We start from the raw sequence: 17667 nt of genomic DNA on the forward strand, positions 1-17667 counted from the left end.
CTACTTTGCCAGCTTCCCGAAGCAAAATAACTGCTCACGTTGTAGCAGCACCTGCAGTCATCAAAGGCGAGGATCATGCTGTGCTGAGTGCTGAAGGTGAGTTTTCCAGGTTCCTTTGTGTGGCCCAGGGAGGAAAGGAGGTGCTGTGACCTGTTGGGCATCCTCTACTCTGTAATGTTGGGAGGAGCATCCCAGCAGGAGCTTGAAATGAGCTTGTGTGGTTGTTCCACCGCGATGAACCTGCCGCCCCTAGATCATCTTAGCTGTGGGAAACACAAGTGCTGAGATGCACCTGCCATTGCCTGTGCCTGGAAACCCATCAGAAGAGGCTTCTGAAGTCAAAAACATGGAGCAAAGAGCCCTGTGCTGGGGCAGTTGGGGCATCTCCTGTGGTGTGGAGACTTTGTCCTGCCCATGGTTGACTTTCTTGGAAGGCAGACCCTCATCTTGGCTAAAGAAGTACGGTGCGAAGAAGCTCGGGCTGGGGTCTGCACGGAGCATGGTTGGAGGGAGGTGTCTCTGAGTTTTGTGCTAAGCTGACCTCTAGTACAAAAGGGATGCAGCAGAAGAGGAACCGTGAGCAGCACAGGGAACCTGGCGTTCACTACTTGCAGGAGGGAGCACGGAGATGCCCTGCATCCCCTCCAGACACCCCCTCTCCCCAGGCTCCTGAAACCGTGTCTGGAACCATACTGGCCAAAAAGACTTCAGCACGCCTTGCCAGCGCTTGCTTCTCAAGCAAATGACAAGTGAGATGCTCTGTCAAGGCAGGGGGATTAACTTCAATAAAAGCTAGAATTACTTTTAGAATTTTAATATCACTTTTTGTCTTAGTTTGTGAAGTTGGAATAGAAGAATGTTGACTTTTTCAGTAGGCTGCTCTTTGAGAAAATCAGGATGAGTTCCTTAATAGAGTTAAAAGAAAATAAGTAGTCAGCACTGGGATGCTTTAATAATTTAGTATTTAATCCTATGAACAGTACCATTTGTAATTTAGCTTATGTGGCATTGTACTGACTCAGAGTTCCTGCAAAAGCAAGCTACTTCTTGAATTGTATAACGCTATGAAATCTCCCTTTCTCTTGCTGTATTTCCTTGGTAGGTTGAAGCTATAAAGTCTAAAATACATTTGTCTATTTTGTCAAGACCCGTGGATTAAGCTGTATTTTATAAAGCAACTTTTCATACGACTTGCTCCAAAAAATGCAGGGAGTCTTCTCTGCCACTGCATTTGAGAAAAGAGTGTCTGAATCACCCCAGAACAGGCAGTAAGATATTTCCCTTGGACACTTTGGCTTTTTCTTTCCTTTTCCCTTGTTCGTTGTGTTAAGCATCAGCACTGGGGTTTTTCCTTGACTGTGTTGCTGGTGTATCCACTGCTCAAAGCTTCCTCCATGGAGAGGGCTGTTGGTCTGGTGGGAACATGGAGCAGGCAGCCTGTGAACTGGTTCCTGCTTTAGCTGGGAGTAGATTTTGGACTAAGAAGGAGGATGCCTATTTTGAGTGGGTGTTCAAGTGTTTAAAAGGCTTCTGTGGTGTTCATGTGTTTTCCTTGGCTGTGTTGCTGGTGTATCCACTGCTCAAAGCCTCCTCCATGGAGAAGGCTGTTGGTCTGGTGGGAACATGGCCTGTGAACTCGTTCCTGCTTTAGCTGGGAGTAGATTTCAGACTAAGAAGGAGGATGCCTATTTTGAGTGGGTGTTCAAGTGTTTAAAAGGCTTCTGTGGTGTTCATGTGTGTGCTGCTGGCCCTTCCATGCTTGGGTAAGAGCTTTTGTGGGAGCACTGGGCTTGCCTGAGGGGAAATACTTGCTCATCCCCAGCACCAAGAGGTTCTTCCATAACAGTTTGGGGGTTTTTTTTCCCCTCTTCTTTTGCAGGTGTTTCTTGAACTCTTCAGCGCATCACAGAACTGTTGTGTTTTGGGATATCTTGCTTAAACCTGTGGAAGAAAACCTGCTAAGAGCCAAAAATGACCTGAGTTGGAGAGCTACTGCTTTATGCCCAGGTAGTATGTTGTGGTAGCTTGGTGGTTTCTCAGTTCCACAGCTTGGCAGAGTTTGCCTTTGGCAAGTGGCTCAAGGACGAGTTGTCACTGGGGTCTCTCTGGGATGGGCACTGATCTGGGTGTGCTTGACTGCTGAGGAGTGTCGGGGCACCTGGTGTCTCTTTATCATGAACTTCTGAGTTTCATGCCTCATTCTCTGCTACGTTCGTGTTCATGCCCGTGGTCAGGTAGAAGCTCAGCTCTGAAGATGATGGTGGTGGGATTTGGATATTGGCTGCCTGGGGGCTGAAGGAGAGAGAAGTGGAGGTTTACTGTGCTGCTGGCATGGTACTGGCTGTTGCCTCTAGAAGGGACTAGACGAAAGATTTGAGTGGCACTGGCCTCAGATCACCGTTACGTGGTGTGCGATGGCTGATGGCCACCTCGGGTCTTTCCCCTTGATGTTTGAGGTGATGGACTTCAAAATGAGATCTTCAAACAACCTGAATTTTTTAAATCACCCCTATGGTTTCCCTCTTCCCTCCACCATTGCCCACACGCTGAGGTTTGTAACTATATTTACGCTTGCCAGTGTGGGCATCCCTGACCAAAATGTGTTCCTCTCTCCCAGGACCAGCTTGTCCCATTTGGATGCACCGTGCACTATGGTTCACGTCAATGTGTTGAAAAAATTAATGTGTGTTCTTGTGGTGATACTGGTAGCGCTTACGTTTTGCCTCTGGAGAGAGACGAGAAGAAGCTACTACGTTCCTTTCAAGACTGAGAACAGTGATTTGCAGGTTCACAGGACTTTGGAAAAATGGAACCCACTTAAATCACAGGGCCTTTTCCATGGAGCAGCCGGTGAATTGGGTCAGATACCCAAAACGTGGTTTGGTAACAAAGTAAAAGGCAGCACCTCTGGAACAGCCGAAAAGAAAGCAGCGGAGTCTGTGAAGGTGTGGGATAAGGACAGTTCATCCCGAAATCTCATACCCAGGCTGCAGAAGGTCAGAAAAAACTACCTGTCCATGAATAAGTACAATGTGACTTACAAGGGGAAGAGGAATGCTGCTAAACTCAGCCCGGAGAAGCTGCTCTGCCAGTTACGGGACAGGGTGAACGTGACCATGATACGTGGATCCGATGGCCCTTTTGATACCTCTGAATGGCAGCAATACTTACCAGAGAAAATCCTCAATGAAACGGTGGGCAGCCTGGGTCGCTGTGCTGTCGTGTCCTCAGCAGGGTCTCTGAAATCATCTCATTTGGGACAAGAGATAGGTTGGTACCTTTCAGAATCTCTGTTCCTCTCCGAGGGTACACACCGTGCAGTGTAGGCTGTGTTGTGATGCCCGAGATCGCAGTTACCTGTAAGCCTTAGACCTTAGGTGGACCAAAACGGGCAAGCCCCAAGGGAGTGAAAGGACTGGGTTGAGCGGAGAGGACATAAAGTGTGTGCAGGTAGTTCTGTTCCAGCTAGTTTCTATTTCATGAATGTGTTGGCATCACTAAAGTGTAGCACTGATACTGGATGCTGGAGGGAGGTCTTGATTCCTCAGGTGTTTGTTTCTTGGGAGGGTTTGTAAATGTCAATGCGCTTGTTGCACAGTCTACAGTCAGAAAAGCCTTCATTCAGAAAGATTTCTTCAGAAAAGAAGTAAAAGAAACCACTAAGGGGGTGAAAAAAACACCCAAGCCACTGGCTGCAGCCCAGGGCAATCTGCTGGACTTGACTCAGTGTTAGCAGAGGGGCTGGGCAGGGGGATGCTGTAATTCTTGCTCATGGCTTTCCAGAAGTGGAATTGCCTTAATTCTGAATCACAAGGCAGTGGCTGAGTTTGAGTGGCCCAAAAGACACAGAATAACTTTGCAGGGCTTTATTTGATCTCTTCTTTGAACAAAGTTTAGTGTTGCTTTCCATGGTCTTATCTGACCATGTTTATCTGAAGTTAATGCACTAACAAATGCTGAAGAGTTGAGCCTGTAGTGTGGATTATAAAGTAGTGTGTTTTGATACCAAAACATTTTGTGTCTTTAAATGGGGAAGCCAGCTCTCCAGCCTTTGACTCAGGATTTTGTACCTGGCAGAAAATCCTCCTGTGCGTACAGTTAGTTCCCTTAGCTTGCTTCAGTAGTTCTTGTTTGAGGCTCAGTTAAGATTCACACCTTGCTGAACTGCAGCTTCTCTGAAGGAGAAGTTTTAAAGCCCAAGAGTTTCTCTCCGGTGGTAAATTGTTTGCAGACTTCAGTGTGTCTGTAAGATGTCTGTTGGATCGTGTCCCTTTGGCCTGCACTAGGCTGCGAGTAGCCTTCATCCTCTGAAACGAGTACACAAATAGCTTTTAATACATTATTCATGGATAGCTTGGGCAAAGCCCTCAGAATTGTAGTCCCCAGATGCTTGTATGAGGGTCACTGTTTTGTTCTGGCACTTACTCAGAAGCTTTCCCCAGAACTCCTCTGTGGGTGGGTAGGCAGGTGCTAGAATGAGGTTGAACGACATGAAGTTTGCTAAAATGCTATGGAAGATGTGGTGAAAAGGATAGTGGTGGTGTGAACCAGGGGCTGCCTCCTGGGGAAAATGACAGGTGGGAGTTGGTTGATGTAGTTGTTTCCGCCTCTTGGGAGTGTTTGAGGCCAGGTGGGTCAAGACTTGGGAAGCCAATTCTGACTTAGAATCATAGAATCACTAAGACCTCTAAGACTATCAAGTCCGAATGTCAAGCCAACACCACCATGACCACTAAACCATGTCCTGAAGTGCCACATCTGCACTCTTTTTTTAATGCCTCCAGGGATAGTGACTCTGCCGCTTCCCTGGGTAGTCTATTCCAATGCTTCACCATTCTTTGAACAAAGAAATTTTCCCTAATATCCAGTCTCAATCTACCCTGGCACAACTTGAGCCCGTTTCCTTGTCCTTTGGGTACCTGTGTGGGCTTGTTTAGGTGCCTCTTGAAGTTTAGAAGCTCAGGCTTTCTGCACAAGTGACCTTAACACCCTCCCCTGACACAGCTGGCTTGTCTCCAAGGGTGTCTGTTGGCCTCCAGCATATTGATAAAACTGGAAGGACACCCTCCCAAGAGCAGATAGTGGTGTTCATGGCATGTGGCGATGGAGTCCGTGCAAGCTCTGGGTTCGGTATCAGAGCAGCCAAGAAGTGCAATGGGCTGAGCTCCAGCTGCGAGGACGTCGGATGCGGAAAGCCCTGTCATTGTTCCTATGGCCACTCTCTGAGCCCGTCCCCAAAACTGAAGTCCCAGTTTGTTCCAGATCACAAGGGATGGACTCTGGAAAGGTCACTGTGCAATGTGCCTGAGGCGAATGCCATTAACCCCTGCTTGTGTCGCTGGGTTTTATTCCTCACGCCTGGGTCACAGATTTAACCTTTTTGCTCATGGGGTCATCTCTGCTAGTGATTCTGTGCGGTTTTTGGCCACCCACTGCCTTGAGCTACACAGAGTGAGTATCAAAGGTATCGGGAGTATTCAGTGTATTTATGTATAGTTTTTTTCCCTGGTTTTGACCTGACTTATTTCCATGTAGGAAAATCTTATCGTTTTGTTGGAGGAAGGTGCCAAAAAGGTACTAAATACAACAGGCTTAAAATGAAACATTTGTGTAGATGAGCACAATGGATTGCTGAATTGTTATTCCAGGAAATTTTGTTCTGTATAACCGTGTTAAGATCTCAAATGAAGAATTAGACGATGTGAGGGAGGCTGGTGAAGCAGAACACGGAGAAGCTTATAAACAGGCAGCTCATATCTTACTGGGCTTTTGGTGTTACTGGAGGTTATGAATTGCTAGTGAAAAACCTCATCCTGAGTGGAGCACAGCTGCCAGGAGACAGGCTTCAGAGAGCCAGTTATTCTGCCCCCACCATCATTAAACAGCCTTTTAAAATGCAAATTTAGGGAATAACTTGGTGCCTGGCTGAAGTTAGGTGGGGCAGTTATAACCCTGTACTCCATTGATGCCAGGGAGGATGTGGAGCTAAGGGTCTGTAGTAGTAACTACAGAGCTGCTTCTCAGTGGGGACACGGGGCTTTCTGGGGGAAACGTCACCTTTCTGGGTTTTGCGTGTTGCTTCGGGAGGGCTCTAAGCAAGATCCGTGACATTGCGGCAGTGCAGCCGGCTGTGCTGAGGCAGAGGAGGGTGCTGGAGAAATGCTGCGCTCTCTTAAGAGATGATGCCAGCAGAGGGAAATGCAGTGAATCCCAAGGCATGTCACAAGCCGTGCCTGTTAAATGCACAGCGGTGGTTTTCTTTCTGCAGCGTGGGAGGTACGCTGGCAGGCTGAAGTCAGCTCTGCTTTCCACTGTGGTTATTATACGTGTTTCTGAGGCTGGTCAACCTCCAGGCTGCAGAAGAGGATGCTGGCTCACCGTTATTTCCCAGGTCTTTAGTATGCAGCCAGCCACGTGGTAAATTAATTGTGTATTGGTCTACCCTCTGGTAAAGGGTTTGGAAGGAAGAAGAGGGAGAGGGAGGGAGACGCTGTGCTCCTCCGTGCAGAGCAAGGGCTAGGGCTGCTCTCAGCCTGCCACCCGACTGTAGTTTTCAAAAGTGGCGCTTTTTTTAAGGTGTAGTGATCTTGAAGTTAGACTCACAGCTTCTTCCACAGAATCTGGCTTGGTGCTTCTAATTGTTCTGTGGAAAGGCAGGGACCAGTGAGGTTGTATTAGAAACACAGGCGGATAACCTATTTTATGTCTCTTCTGTCACTCCAAGATGAGGTGTTAGCTCACAGGTTTTTGCTCTCTTTTGCTTTCAGACAGCCATGATGCCATCTTGCGATTCAATGGGGCTCCTACCAAGGGCTTTCAAGAAGATGTGGGACAAAAGACAACAATTCGTCTTGTGAACTCCCAGGTGGGTCTGACAAATATGTACCTAAGGGGTCCTGTGCTGCTGGGGAGCTTCTGGGTTCATCTGCTGTTAGGAGGTCATGAAGCTGGGAAGAATAGAACTTTGAATCTAATTTCTCTTGTCCCTAGCAGATAGCCGTAGGATGGGAACGTCTTTCATTATAATGGGAGACTGTTGTTAAAGCAGAGGTTACTGCAGTTGAAGTAGCACGTGCTAGCAAACCTGCAGTAGCCTGCTTGCAATTGATGGTGGGCACAAGGTAAATTGATGTTTGCCTTGGCTTGAAGCCTCTTTGTTAGTACAGGAAGTGCAGCTGCACGTTTGTGGTGCAGCTCGATTAACCCTGCTCGGCAAACCAGGGTGTGCCCAGCGATGAGATGTGCCTGCCCCAGAGATGGGTATGAAGAATGAAGGAAGTTATCTGGCTTTTAATAAAAGAACAATACTTCTTTTCTGCCCAGCAGTGTTGCAGACACTGTAGATAACACATTAACCAGGGCTGTTAAATGGCTGAAGACGGTTGACAAAGGACCCACCTTTAGAGCTGTAGCCTTCACACAGCCAGGAGAGGGAGTGGACCCTGGTGGGTGATAGTCACAGGGTCCAGCAACTCATTGCAGAGCGTGGCAGAAAGTACAGTGAATCACCCAACCTTTGATGCAAGGCGTTCCTCACCAAGTTAAGTTTTCGGTGACTCTCTGAGAGCTCTTTAGGTGTGAGGCTGGCCCTCTGCTAATTTTCTTCAGACCTCACTAGGCTTTGAAGCAGACTCTCTGTGGTTAGGACCATGTCTAGCAACAGAGGGAGGACAATGCCAGCCCTTCAGGAGCAGCGCGAGACCCGCGACCGGTAGCGTTTGCACCCTACTTCCGTATAGCTGTTATCCTTCATGTTTTGAGGAGAGAAATTCTAAAGTGTAGGCATGTGGAGAGAAATTCTGAAGTGTAGGCATGCAGAGAGAAGAGGAAATCATGGTAGTGTGTGCTGGTGAGGGAACGGAGTGAGACAGTAAAATACCAATATGTTGGCTGACAGACCTGGTGCAGCGCTGCAGCAGGGAGTCGGAGCGGTTCCTCACCCGGGACGAGGGGCAGGAGGCTGTAGGCATGTGAAGACTGAAAGGGGGAGTGGGGGAGAGATGGGGCATGGAAGCGTAGCCTTTGTACTCCAGAACCAAAAAAGGCAGTTTCCTGCCCTCACCCCAAAGCTAAGATTTATAGGCCCGCAATTTTCTCATGTGCTCCTATGAGAGGAGTCCACGGGTGCTGCCATGTAACAAGATTTGAAGTTTCTCAGAGCAGCAGCAGGAGCTTGGCCACCTTCTTTGAGCACAAGACGTGGAGCTGGCTTATAACCAGTTTCCCCTAAGGACATTTTGTGTGTCTTTTGAAGTATGTTCTTGCTTCTCATGCAAATGCTGTTGCTGCCTCTTTCTGCTCCTGGGTCTCGCCTTCTCCTTCTCCCTTTGCTGCCGTGCTCTGTTCTGCTGTTCGCTGCATCTCAATTTGGCCACGTTAAACCGCCCGTCAGATGTGGGACAGGTTATCTGCTCTGAACCGATCTGGTTTTAGCAGACAGATTTGGCTGCTGACATCCTTCTTCCTCTGCTCTGCTTGACCTCTCCTTTTTTTTTTTTTTTTTTTATTTTTCCCTTTTTTTTTTTTTAATCTTTCCCTTCTGTGCTGCGTATTTTCATGTCAGATAGGTGTTATCGCCTAAGAAAACTTTGACTGGAGGATGTGCTCATTGCCAAACTTACTGTGATACGACATCATTTACCAGCAGAAGCATGGATGTGACCTGTGGGACACCAGGGTTATTTGCACAGGGAGGAGGGTGGCTGTCTCATTGTATGGCTGTAATATAGCACTAATAGCTCTCCACAGGGTTGCTCTTATTTTAGACCAAATGTAGTTAGAGCCATGTCATTCTAGCGCTTCTGTTCTTCATGCAGATCAGCCTGCAGCCATGGTGGATATTTTTTAATGTGCTGCCATCCCCTCTGATTGGAGCCACCAGCTTAGGAAACTTCAATTATAGGGAGAGCAAAATGGTCACTGCTTTTAGAGGCAAAATTAACTTGGCCACTCTTCTTTTGAGTCTTGCCTACTGATCAGTCTTCAGTCCGTTCCCAAAATGAAGGGATCTCCTGAATCTAATCTGGCAAAACTAGTCTGTGTTGGGTAATATCCCTTTGGCATGTGCAGCCAGTGGCCCTGACTTGCTTAATAATTATTTTAAGATAGTTTTTGGTAATTTGCTGACCAGTCATTAATGCACATATCTGGGGGGCGGGTGGTTTTAACAGTAGGGTGGGCTATCTTGTACATGCATCGGAAAGATTAGCAGATTGGAACAAGCAGGAGGGTGGGAAATTTGGGATCCTCATATGTGAGGATAGGCTTGTAGATCCACAAGCTCAGTGGTTGTTGTAAAGAAATTCTTTAACGTTGCCTTGCTTATTTTCTTAGACCGTCGCTGGTTCATCAGCTTCCTTTAATTGCATATTTTCCTGCAGTCTTGCACAACGTGTTGATTTGCCCTGGGAAAGCAGTCACATCTTGCAAAAATAAGGGCTGCAGATCATGCAGGGGGGGAACTGCCAATGTCATTCTGTAGGACAACTCCTTTTTGCAGAGCTGCCCAAGGACCAGAGTACCTCCTTCCTCCCAGCTCTTGTTTGCAGCTCCCCTTGGCTGATTTCTGGCTGTAATGGGGAGCACTCTCTGCTGTAGCTGCGTTTGTCGCCACTGGCCCTAACAAGGCTGCAGGGAGGAAGAGGGAAGAGATAGTACATTGGTGGGATGGGAAAGGGGAGCGTGTTTAGATTACGGGGCATTGACTGCGGAGGGAAGGAACTCGGTTTGATATGGTCAATAAACATACCAGGAGGGCAAGGGCTCTATTAGCAAGATGCTTGCTGAACAGCCAGTTGGCCAAAGAGCAAATGAACTAGGAAATCAGTAGATCACTTAATTAATTAGGGTCAAAAAAAAGCTGGGCAAGACAAGCAAGTCATGTAGCAATTTAAATGAATATGACTTCTTGGAGAGAAACAGTCACTATTAAACAGAACAAATGGGCACTAAGGGTATCTGGAGAGCCAGATTTCCTCCAGCAAGCGGGTTAAGTGACCGGCAGATGACTAGTGGTGCGGAGAGCTGGAGGTCGTCTCCATCTCCTTTCTTATCTCTTTGCTTTTGTGCCCGTCACAGCTCGTTGAGGCTTTTTGTGCCACTGCCAACTCACGTGGCTTCACTTTGTCTGATGCTCTGTCTCTCTCAAATCCTCCTTTCACGTGCTTCACGTCAGGCAAGCTCCTGAAAGATTTCTAGCCTTGAAATAGAAACAACAAAAATAAAAATCAAGCAGCTGCGTCCCTTGTCCTGTTCCAGTCCCATTGCAGTGCTTCTTCCCGCTCGTGCCAGGCCGAGGGGATGGCTGGTGCCATCTGGCTCCTTCCTTGCCTCTGGTGTGCATGGACCAGAGGCAGAAGCTCTACACCAGCAGCCTCGCGTGCTCCTGCTGACAAGTGGCCTAGTTATTTTTATCTAGTTTAAGGAAATGAAAGCAGGCGGTACGCTTGGTCAAGGCCCAAAACCTAATCCAACAGAGTGAAGAACAGATGTGAGGCAACCCTTTTCAATTCTGAATTAATTGACTCTGAGCTGGTCAGCACATCCTTGCGCTCTGGTTGTGGGGGCAGCCAGGAAGGCAGCCAACCTGCTACTGGGGACAGCCGAGGTGCTTAGGGGTAAATTGGTGAGCTCGTAATTAAATCTGTGGAGAAAATCAAGACAAACGAGAGCTGATGTTTACAATGATGCTTGTCTTCAGCAGATATTTACAAGCAGTGCCTGTACAGGTTATGCCTTTGGGTGGGGAGGACAGGAGATCTGTCCTTGTCTTGTCAGGGCTTGTAAGAAAAATGGGGACAATCTTTTTGGCAGGACAAGGGGTAATGATTTTAAACTAAAAGAGGGTAGACTAGATATAAGGACACAATTTTTTACAGGGATGGTAAAACACTGACACAGGTTGCCCAGGGTGGTGGTAGAAGCCCCATCCTGGAAATGTTTAAGGTCTGGTTGGACGGGGCATTGAGCAACCTGATCTAGTTAGAGATGTCCCTGCTTACTGCAGGACACTTGGACTAGATGACCTTTAAAGGTTGCTTCCAACCCAAACCTTTCTATGATTCTGACTGCCTTTTGCTGGGGGTCACGAGCTGTGATGGTTGTGTCCAAGCTGTAGGGGACAGCTTCTCTGTTTGAACCACCTGATGTTGTTCCTTTGAAAAAGTCTTTGATGGAGCAGTTTCTCTCCACTTATCCTTTCTCTAGCCCCCGTTCATTGCTGTTGTTTTGCTTTCCTTCCCAGTGCTGCTCTCATGAGATCCAAACCTCCTTTGCCTGAGCTGCACCTGAGCTGGTGGGGCTCAGTGCAAGGGTCCGCTGGGGGGCCATGGGCTCTGATGTCCTGCACCAGTGGTCTCACAGCAAGTTGGCCCAGCACGGAGCCCTGGCTGCCTGAGTTCATGCTGTTTAGGAGAAACAACCCACAGGCAGATTTTTTTTTTATGAAGATTCTTGATAAATCCAACAGTGTTGTTCGCATTAGGCTCTTCCTGGGCTGTCCTGGCAACTGGTGGCAGCAACTGATGTTCTCACCTGCTGCTGGTAGTTGTAGTGATGGTCTCCACCATACAGGCTGGGTCACTCTCTGGGTCATGGTCTTTATTTTATAACTGAAGATGGATAGAGAAAACCGTGTAAGGCACAGTGGTGTTTTTTCTTGTGGCTCTCTGCTAAATCCTGTGCCTCTAGATGGGACTGGAGAAGGTGTTGGAAGGGCATCCTGGGGAGGTTGTGTCCTTGCCTGCATGCAGTGGGTGTGCTCAGTAAATGGCAGCGAGGAGGCAGGGGTTATGCTCAGGTATGTTTTACTGCTTGGCTGCCTGTTAATTCTGACAGCACGCTGTATTATATTATTGTATTTCCTGTTGTTATTCCAGCTTGTGACTGTTGAGAAGGAGCAGTTCCTGAAGGACGCACTATATAACACTGGAATCTTAATTGTCTGGGATCCAGCACCGTATCATGCAGAGATTCATGAGGTAAGGCTTAGCTTTCTGAAAATAAAATCAGATTCATACACTTTGAAGTGCATTTGTTAAGCTGCTTCCTCCTAATGTGGGCAATCGCTCATTTTAAGCCCATTGTTCTTTACGACTTCATTATCACGCGTATATTAGTATGTTGGTATTTCAAGCACCAGTCAGATATGAGATACACTTGATGCATTACGAATGGATTGGGAAACTCTATGAGTATCTTACCAAATGTCTCCTCTGTGCATCAGCTAGGCTTTCGCTTGTGGGTGTTGCAATCCCTCTAGCACTCACTTTTCATTTTGAGTACAAAAGGGCGTTATTTGATAAGTGATGAGCTTTGGAGGCTCAGGGTGAAAGCAGGTAGGAGTGACTAGTCCATTCTTTACTTTTATCCTGAGCTCTGTCTGTAACTGAGAGGCCTTTGCCTTCCTTTCTCTGGCCTTTTCTCGCCGATGTTTGTTCTTGTGTCCAGTCCCACAGCTCCGGGAGATGTGAGGGTGCATGTACAGGGTGTTTAAGAGTCAGTAAAGCCAGAGTGGGGTATTTTTAGCATAAATCTCAAAATGACTGTAAGAAAACATAAACCCTTCTTAAGTGTTTGTATTGAAAGGAGAAGTTTTAGTATGGAAATAGCTGTTTTAAGGAAGCTGTGCTGGAGACACTTCCCTGCAGAATGGGATGCTTTGTACGCCAGCATGAACAGGGGTCGACATCTGTAACATTTAAGGCAGAGTTCTCAACATTATCTGCTGTTGGGGGTTCAGAATGAAATTACACAAGATGCTGATCTCATTTAATTGTCCTTCCCTGAGATGGGGAATTTCCCACATGGAGGTATAGCAGGACCTTTTTTTCCCAGCAGCAAGTTCACTTGTTCATGTTTTGTGGTGGTTACGGGGAAAAAGCAGACTAGAAATAAAAAGAGTCTGACTTCTTGTTTCTGTCTTGCAGTGGTACAGAAAACCAGATTACAACTTTTTTGAAAGCTACAAGTCGTATCGTAGTAAACATCCAGAGCAGCCTTTCTATATCCTGAATCCAAAAATGCAGTGGCAGCTCTGGGATGTTCTGCAGGAGAATTCCTTGGAGCATATCCAGCCTAATCCACCGTCGTCAGGAATGCTTGGTAAGATAATTGCCCTCTCAACTTCTTCAGTTTGCAGGCAGGAGCTTCCCTGGATGTCTTCAAAAAAACCCCCCCCCTTCCTCCAAAGACAGCTACAAATTTATGTTGCTTATCATAGCTGCCTGTCTTATGCCAAAATTTAAGCTTCCTGTCTTTAAAGCAGCAGCTCAGTTGTGTTAAAGTAAGCGGTCTGCAGCATCCCTGTGAAACAGCAGTTACAAATATGGCTTGTTTCAAGGAGAGCAGATTGCAACCTTGAGGTGGTCTCCAGGATTTCTAGCTTCTAGTGCCAGAGCAGTTCCCACAGGGTGTGGGCTTGAATCTTGTCAGGCAAATAGATCTGCAGATGGAGTCCAAGTACTTCTGGTTACTGCTGATGACCTCTAAGTGCCTCCCTTATTATGCTTTCCGTATATAAATATGTAAATATATATATGTATATGGAAAAATATGTGGCTAAAGGCTTACTGGGGGGCGAGGGGTGGTCTGACTGAATAGCTGCCCTGAAAAACTCAGCGATATTCTCCTTTATTCAGCATGCTAACATCTTGCTTGGCAGTGTGCTCAATCCAGCCTCTTGGCAAAGGGGCTGGTTTTACATTGTGCTGTTGCAAAGCTTTTCCTTCTTGTTGGAGAGCAGACCTCCTGACTAGCTGAATGAAAAAAAAAGCGAACTTCTCGGGAAGTTCACGTGTATTTGAAATTGCGGCGTGGATGCGTGGTCTTGTTTGCCGTGTGGATGCCCAACTGCTCGGCTTCAGCCCCTCCTGTCTCTGCTCCCATCGCTGCTGAGGCACGGGCACCCTTTTACCTCTGTGTAAAGAGTCACTTATTTTTGCCAGTCAAACATCTATAATTTTCTTCCACAACTTTGCTCTTGCCCTGTTTCTGGGATGTGTGCAGAACAACTGCGTGCCAGCACAGTCGGTGACTTCAGCAGCAAAATTGCTGTTAACTGGAGTTTCAGGGGCTTGAAGGCAGGCACGGGTCCGTGTCACAACGGCACATTCCTCTGTGGCTTAACTTTGGGCCAAGTTACCCACTTTGGAAAACAAGTCACCTTGCAGGGCTGCAGAGGAGCTCCACTTCGCAGCTCTGGATTTCCTGGAAGGCCTAAGCATCGGTGAAAATTGTTGTTTGAAAAGGTGGATGAAAATGTGTTTAAAATGCCCCTTAATTAAACAACTGGTTTCACGAATGGGTTAGTCTGATGTCTTGTAAACTGTGGTCCCTGACGTCCCAGATGCTTCCTGAAGCTCTTGTGGCACTGTCCATGAGTTCAGTTTCCCTAGTACCTTCTCACTGCTTCTTGCACTTGGAAGACAAGCAGCCAGTGGCTATGCCTAACCGCTGATTTGGCCAGAATGTTGATGGTTCTGTGCCCAGCACTGACGTGAATGTCCTTGGGTGGTTCCTGTGCCCGGCAGAAGACACGGAAGGGCAGCGCTGCTCTTCCACGGGGCTGCTGGGGTGGCCCGAGGAGCTGCTCCACCGCCGGGAGCCATCTCCAGCCCAGCCCCTCTCCAACCAGCCACGGCGTCCCTGCGTTCCCGAGAGGCGGGTGGGGAAATGTTAGATTGCCTCCCTGGATTGACACGATGATGTCTGCCACGATAATGTCTGCTTTCTTCCCTTCCCTAGGCATCGTGATCATGATGACGCTCTGTGACGAAGTGGACGTGTACGAATTCCTCCCGTCCAAGCGGCAGACGGACATTTGCCACTATTACCAGAAGTTTCATGACCGTGCCTGTACCATGGGAGCTTACCACCCACTCCTGTTTGAGAAAAACTTGGTGAAGCACATAAACCAGGGCACAGATGAGGACATCTACACTCGCGGGAAAGTTACTTTGCCCGGCTTCCGAAACGTGCATTGCTAGCGCATCGGTTTTTAGTGTTTTAGGAATTTTTCTTGAACCGTCAAGGCACTTTTTTTAAATCAGGGTTGTCAGATTCGTTAGGTCTAAACACTGGTGTGTTTTGACGGCTCTTCCGCGTTGCAACACTTGCTCTTAGGGCTTCGTTGCCTAACTTCTCCCAACTGTAAGGCAGTGTTAATACGTTGTGGTACATCCACGAGGTATCTGCATGAGCCACTGCAATAAATAGACTCCCTGTGGAGCCGGGCTCGTGCAGCAAGTGGATATCTCTATCTTCATCTCAGCGCACGATGGTGTACGGGAGACGCAGGAGATACTTGCAAAGCAGAGATTGCACAAGTCGGGATCAAGTGCTGAATATAATTCGGTTTGCTTCGAAGAGGTTATGGCAGCCAAAACCCTGGTCCACTGAGAAATGAGAAAAATGGTGTTAAAATTTGTTCCTGTAGTCCTAGGAGCTCTTTGGATTGGGGCTGGTTTATGGAAACGCTGTCAAAGCTGTGTACTGATAAGCTAAACTCGTAGTCCAAAAATATTTGATTTTATAAATGGTTTGTAAAATAACCATGGCAACTGCCTTTCAAGTCATAAGGCTTCCAAAACCATTCAGGTGGTGTTTTTGGCAAAGGTAGAGGGAGGCAATTCACAACTCATCGATTCTTGCAAGACTTTTAAAATCTTTTTACTTTTTTTTTTAATTGCTTAAAATAACAAATTTTAGTGAACGTTTACTTCTCCAGTACGGTGCTGTGCTTGGTGCAGAAGCAGCCTTATTTCAGAAACAGTTTGGGGAAGATGCTCTGAGGCAGAAATGGGAGAACTCGCTGGAAGCTGGTACCTCCTTCCAGCTGATCTACCTTTGCAACTGTTGGCAAATTTTTCGCTGGCTCATCGCCAGGAACAGAAACGGCGCGTAGCTGCTGCTAGATGAGTTCCAGTTCTCTGCAGGCTAACCGAGCTGATCTCTCAGCTGCTGTTGTGTTTTTTCCAAATAGGTGGGGGGCAGACGCATCGGTTCCATGCTTCAGGTGGGGAGGGAGAAAGTGCTCGGCTCCTCGTGCTGAAGCAGAACCTGGGATTGTACTGACGTGTTTTGTGATGTCTGTAAGGAAAGCTTTCTCTTCTGTTCTGAATAAATCCTGTGAAGTCATTGTCCCATTCTTGCCTTGGTGAAAGCCTTCTTTAGTATGTGCTCAGTTGGGATGTGAACAGTTTCTGCCTTTATTTTTTTTTTCTTTCTACCTAGGCTATCTCACTTGTTATTTCTCATGATGTTATTTTCTGACACTTTCCCTGTTGGGGTGACCGGACCAGCCACCCCTCTGGGCTTTGGCCATGTCATGGATGGGTGGTACCTTACTGAGAGAAGGAAGCACAACCTGCCTGCCCTCCACCCGGGGGTCCCCCAAACCACCTTCTCCTCTGCAGTGCTCCTGCAAGAATTCAAAAAGTCAGCCAGGCTCCCCAGGGTCTTTCAGAGCCCTCGGTTACTTGTGGGCAATAGCATTGCACTGGGCGTGAAATGTAAAATATTATGCTAACAGTCTGAGCTAGATCCAACATGTGATTCATTTACAGTCTAAACAGAGTTTTACAGGAATTATGACTGAGCTTAAAATAGGCCAGTGTTAACCCTCTTTTTTATCTCTTTTTGGCTGCATAGATCCAAATCTAGTATGAATTGCAAGTGATGACAAGCTTGGTATTTAGAAGAGCTCAGTTTAAGTTAGTGCGTAGTAATAGCCAGACTGTAGCAAAAACCTTATCCCTCTCACCGTCTCTGTTTTCAGAGAGTGAACGGCTTTCTGTCCGCGTGCAAAGTGGGAAAAGGAAAATGCTGCCTTTTCCAGTTCGCCATGAAGGGCTAAGTACTGGGGAAGATGCTCCATAGTGATCTGGGAAGGGTGTGGGACGAGGTCAGCAAGTCTGGGAAGAAGGAGAACGAAGGAATTATTCAAGGTTTTGTTGTAGGGATGATCTCTCCTCTTGGTGTTGTTTCTGTTTCTGAATATTGCGTAGAAGTATTCTTCCTTAGCTGTAACATCGTAACTCTTCCCTGCAGAATAAAATAATCTATAGCATGTACAGAAGCTACAGCCTTCGAAGTACTGAAAGGAAAAGGGCTGAAAGGGAAATACTGGAAGGTGGTGGGAAGTCTACCCTGATTTCAGAGAGGTGTCAGCACTGAATTGTCTTGTTTAAACTTTTCATTAGCCACTATTCCACCTATTTCTGCAACTTTGCTGACTAATTGGCAGTGTGACAGTGGACTGGGTGACAAATAGTCGAGATACCTGATTTCTTAGTGTGGGCTTTTTTGCCATTTTGTAAACCTAGCTGATCCTGATTATAAAAATAGCTTTAAAGACCTGGAATTGCAAAACCAGAGACTGTTTCTGTGTAGGAAATGTCAACCTTAGGTAAGGCTTGTGGTAATCAAATACTATAATTTAATGAGACAAGACAGTGAAAACTGATTCATGATGTTAAGATACCAGGAAATGAAAGGCTTTGCTTTTTTTTTTGCCTTTTTTTTTCACCCTGCACACTCTAAATATACCCGTTTTACAAAAGAGCCTGATCTGAAATGTATTAACATGCGATACAGAGGAAAGATTGTTCTTGATCTGGCACTCAAGCTGGAAGCTGTTTCTTCCTCTTTGCCTTTAGATGATGTGGAGAG

The 17667-nt window shown here is 47.0% G+C and overlaps 1 protein-coding gene across 1 annotated transcript; it reads left to right on the forward strand.

The window, feature by feature from the left end:
* The first annotated feature begins 2631 nt into the window (after positions 1-2631).
* On the forward strand, positions 2632-15106 carry ST6GAL1 (ST6 beta-galactosamide alpha-2,6-sialyltranferase 1). Its single transcript, XM_009869950.1, has 5 exons — positions 2632-3270; positions 6768-6865; positions 11877-11978; positions 12927-13101; positions 14743-15106. Exons 1-5 carry the CDS (start codon positions 2652-2654, stop codon positions 14982-14984), a joined length of 1236 nt encoding a protein of 411 aa, XP_009868252.1. The 5' UTR covers positions 2632-2651; the 3' UTR covers positions 14985-15106.
* The last annotated feature ends 2561 nt before the right edge of the window (positions 15107-17667 follow it).

Source organism: Apaloderma vittatum, unplaced genomic scaffold (genome assembly GCF_000703405.1).
Source record: "Apaloderma vittatum isolate BGI_N311 unplaced genomic scaffold, ASM70340v1 scaffold6715, whole genome shotgun sequence".
Classification (NCBI taxonomy): Eukaryota; Metazoa; Chordata; class Aves; order Trogoniformes; family Trogonidae; genus Apaloderma; species Apaloderma vittatum.

Coding starts and splice junctions, on each gene's coding strand:
- ST6GAL1 (XM_009869950.1), top strand. CDS start 2,652: ATGGTTCACGTCAATGTGTTGAAAAAATTAATGTGTGTTCTTGTGGTG. Junction 3,271..6,767: donor TCATTTGGGACAAGAGATAG/GTTGGTACCTTT, acceptor TTTTGCTTTCAG/ACAGCCATGATGCCATCTTG. Junction 6,866..11,876: donor TTCGTCTTGTGAACTCCCAG/GTGGGTCTGACA, acceptor TTGTTATTCCAG/CTTGTGACTGTTGAGAAGGA.